Consider the following 4,308-nt stretch of genomic DNA (forward strand, 5'->3'; position numbering starts at 1 on the left):
ATATTTTNTTTATATATATATATATATATATATATATATATATATATCTAAATAAGAAATATTATTTTTTATAAAGATAAAAAAGTATTGAATACGTATTATGTAGATTGTATTTGTATCGACTAATTATCAGAATGTTTTTTTCAGTATTTCTATTTACCTCTTCTATTTTTTGTTTCCCTAATAAAAATATTATCTGTCTTGATTTGCTGTAGATTCAAGCGATTCGACAATAAATTCATCCGACCTTATCTCGTGAAAGATCATTGCGGCGCCGAGCCGAAGATTCTGGAAACTTACTCGAAGCTGGCGATGAAGGATGCGTTAGATTACATAAGAAGAAATGCCTCCACTATTGGCAACATTAGCGGCACCGAAAGTATGTCGGCGATATTCCGTAATTACAGCAATACCGGACAGTTCAATGGAAGGTGCGGAATTCCTGTTGTTCGTCAACAATTGTCGTTGATAAAATAAAAGCGCAAGAATGCTAATCGCATTCTTTTTCTCTCTAGTCCCAGCTGCAGCCAGCTCGAAACGGGATGGAATATCGATCTGCAGGAACTGGAGTACAATCCTTCCAAAAAAGACCTAACGGACGCGAGAATCCACCATCTGCTCGCCGAAGAGCTTTGTAAACCATACAAAAGGGTAAGAGATTATGATCGAGTCTAGATTTTCTCCAAATTCAAAGTCTGCTCGTGATATATGCTCTTTAACATAATATATTATATGTAATAAAGTAATAATCCCTCTATTATTAAATTTTTTAACTATATTTTTTCTGACAAATTTTAAATCAATTTATCTCCAGAAAAAATATAATTTCTTGTAAATGTTTTACTTTTACTTTAAAATATCCTGATATTCTTTTTAAATATCCATTTGCAGATCTCTTCTAATTTCCAAATCGATATTTTAGTATTTACTTCTTTCGTCAAAGAGGATTTATTTTAAATTCATCAAAGAAGTTGTAATTAGAAAATATATCAGCATATTCTAATAATATTCTATTATATTTAAAAATATTGCGTCTAAAAATTTTCTACAAGCGTCATATATTATTTAGCATCGACGTTTGAGCTACAGTCGACACGCGGTGAATGATCGCGATCTTTCGACACAAGTCAATTACAAAATGCACATGAATATTCGACGGATGATGGGAGAGCACAAACATCGCCATAAACGCAGCAAAAAGTTACTCAAAGTAAGAATCGATCAGCGTCTCGATCGTTTGTCATATTTAATTTCGACGTCTTCGACTTTCCATTTTATCGATTTCAATTGTATAGGATGGCAAACAGAATCACGTTAGTTTCCCAGAATTTCAACAGCAGAACGGCTCGACAAAGCTATTTACGCAAGGTACGTGCAAATTAATTGTACTTCGAAGTTCCGAATTTTTTTCTCTTTTTTTTTTCTCATGAATTATCGTGCACAGATTACATCAATGACGTGCTGTATGAGTTAGAAAACGGAGAAACCTCGAAGCCCTCCAGCAAAGAGGATTGGGATTCAGCGATCACGTTCACCGCGCGAACGTCCGGTAAGAAAACTTTTCTTTAACTTACTAAATCGAATTGAACTGAAAAATGAGATTGAAGTTAAAAATATAGGTATATCGACGAAATGCGACGATGAAAACGATCAGGATGTCTTGATTTCTCTTATCTATATAGCGAAGATTACAATTTATGTACATGTAGATTGTAGTTATTGAATTATCTTCTTGAAAAGAGTCATGACTAATAGAGCTTAAAATCTTTAAACGGAAGATTCGCCGAATGTAAACGCGGACAATCAACACGCTACCACCGCTACTACGTCGATGGACACAATAAATACGGACGAAGGAGACTTGAAAATAGGACGCGACGGTACGTTTTCAAAATGAGAAAAAGAAAGAGTTCGAGCATTGGTTTTATGTTATTGCGAATCGTTCTTTTCCTTTTTTGCGTATTTTTTTTCTATTTTTCAGCATTAACCAAACCAGGCGTTGATCTTGTATTGCTGTGATTTTTCTCTTTTGCGTCTTTTTTATATTGGTGATCATGATTTTTCGAGCGTTTGTTATTTTTTTTAGGATTTAAAATCGATATAATTTCGGCAGACTTCGGACTTTTCGTGTTTATGACATCGAAAATTGCATCCGCCGAAATCATAACGATTTCAATTTCCATTTCATACTCCCGTTACTATTGTCTTGTGCGATATTTGACCTAGGTGCGGAAGGCTACAGAGTAACCACCCCTACGGCTACGGAAACTATGTTACCGTGGAAACGTGAGGACGATTACGAATCGGGTCATCCGATCAAGCAGCACGAATTTCCAGCCTGGTGCTCCAATAAAGAATATCTCGCCTACAGTTCGCCCTCCGCCACTTTCTTAGGTAAAAAAAAAAAGGGGGAAAAAAAAACAAGATAATTCAATTCAGCTGTCAAATATTAATGTACCGTAAAAAAGTTTTTTCGATTTTTTTTTTTTCATAAAAGAGTAACGAATATGAAAACCAATAGACCGTCACGATAGCTGTAAGTCAGTTTTCCTCTAAGAAGATTAACAACTCTCTGAAAACTTTCAGCTCGTGAAATCGCTCACCGCCTGCCTATTTATTCCCAGCAGTACTTCTACATGCTCGATATGTCTTTCCGCTTTTCAGGTGGGATCGAACAGCCGAAAGTCCAATCCGTGATTGGCCTATTTCGACGCGAGAGCGTGTGCACGCCCGACAGTATCGATTGCCAAGAGACCGTCGACGAGGTGGACGAGACGGACGAGTACACCCCCGCGGAAATGGATTCCCCCGCGAAAACCAAGGGTACGTGACGCATAGCAGAAGGAGGGTACGTGTGGTTCATTTTTATTTCTTTTCCTTTTCTTCCCTCCCTCCCCCCCCCTCTCTCTTTTTTCATGCCTGCCGAGACGGATTATTCAATTTCCATTCTACACCCCCTTTCATTCCCTTCCAACGTTTTCAATGCATAGAGGAAGTTTCGAATACTTAGCGAAATATATCACGAAAAAAAAAATTCGCATATTTTAAAGTTCTGAAATAATAATATTTCAAAATGACTCAATGATATATAACGACTATAAATTATTACGCTTTAAGCGGGAAATATTCGAAATAATACGCGAAAGATGCGAAACGTTGAGAAGCATTGAAGTATGCTATTTTTTAATGCGTTGTGACGAGCGTCACTCATGTTGCGTTACATGTTCGTAGCTATTTTTGTGAGCAATTGCAAAATGAGCATCGACATGCCAGTGCCCACACGTGCTAACCGTCGTTTCGCTATGGAAGAAATATTGTTTCGTGAACGAATTGCATGCATAAATTATAATCTTTATTCTGAAATTCTAATTCCTTTGTCATAAATTCATACAGTTTTAGCTCTGTTTATTAATATTGTCATATAACAAAAGTGATTGAAATCATAAACTTATTAATTTTTTACCTATTATTCATTGTTGTTAATCATTTTTCACTTTTTATATTTTTATCATTAAGACATTAGTGTTTGCTGTCATATTTGCAATAGCGTTTGTGGCGGAAAAACCGGTTTCCAATAAATATATTTAGTATCTGCTTAAATTCAAGATACATTAATCTATCAATGTATCAATTTTATTATCCTATTTCGTTTATCAAATGTACGTGTAAATTAAAATTTTTCAAATAAAATATTTTCTAAATCTAAAATATCGGTTATAGTAGAAAGAGAATATGCTTTGAGAACAGATATAAAAGAAGATAAAAAAGTTTTTTTTATCGCGCGCGTGGAACTAATTACGATAAGGAATATTCTAGTCAAGCGCAAAAAAGTAGCTTTTGAAAAACATTTTTAAAGGAAATTGTACACATTTTTCTGCACTTTTATTATCCACTTGTATGTATTTAAATATTCTATAAATTTTTATATGGCTAAATGTGTATTAGTTTTTAAATTACGTAAATTTAAACACAAAATATAAAAAAATATATCGGCGGTTGACATTTTACTTTCCAACTTAATTGAAACAAAAAATTCAAAACGATTTTTAGTTATTATTATATGAGTGTGGCTATAATCTGAACTAAAATAAATGGAAAATATTCCCAATTGTTAAAATAATGCGATTTTGAAAAACAAGTATATCGATTTTTAACTCAACTTTTCAATTTAACGAATATGAAAAATAATCAATTTACAGATATTGCAATAATCTTAATTTATGCGATAGACATATATTTTATATATATATACATATATATTTTATTTTATATATATATATATATATATATATATATATATATATATAT

At 33.4% G+C, this 4,308-nt stretch overlaps 1 protein-coding gene across 1 annotated transcript in view; it reads left to right on the forward strand.

Moving 5' to 3' along the window:
- The window catches only part of LOC105619188 (sodium/hydrogen exchanger 3), a 19,708-nt gene that overhangs the window by 13,634 nt on the left and 1,766 nt on the right, over positions 1 to 4,308 (forward strand). Inside the window, exons 9-16 of the mRNA XM_012200717.1 lie at positions 216 to 431; positions 516 to 651; positions 1,070 to 1,210; positions 1,296 to 1,368; positions 1,445 to 1,549; positions 1,779 to 1,880; positions 2,227 to 2,394; positions 2,665 to 2,823. Coding sequence (XP_012056107.1) covers positions 216 to 431; positions 516 to 651; positions 1,070 to 1,210; positions 1,296 to 1,368; positions 1,445 to 1,549; positions 1,779 to 1,880; positions 2,227 to 2,394; positions 2,665 to 2,823 — 1,100 coding nt within the window. The remainder of the gene's footprint in view (positions 1 to 215; positions 432 to 515; positions 652 to 1,069; positions 1,211 to 1,295; positions 1,369 to 1,444; positions 1,550 to 1,778; positions 1,881 to 2,226; positions 2,395 to 2,664; positions 2,824 to 4,308) is intronic.

The sequence above is a fragment of the Atta cephalotes genome, assembly GCF_000143395.1.
Source record: "Atta cephalotes unplaced genomic scaffold scaffold00002, whole genome shotgun sequence".
NCBI classification, from domain to species: domain Eukaryota; kingdom Metazoa; phylum Arthropoda; class Insecta; order Hymenoptera; family Formicidae; genus Atta; species Atta cephalotes.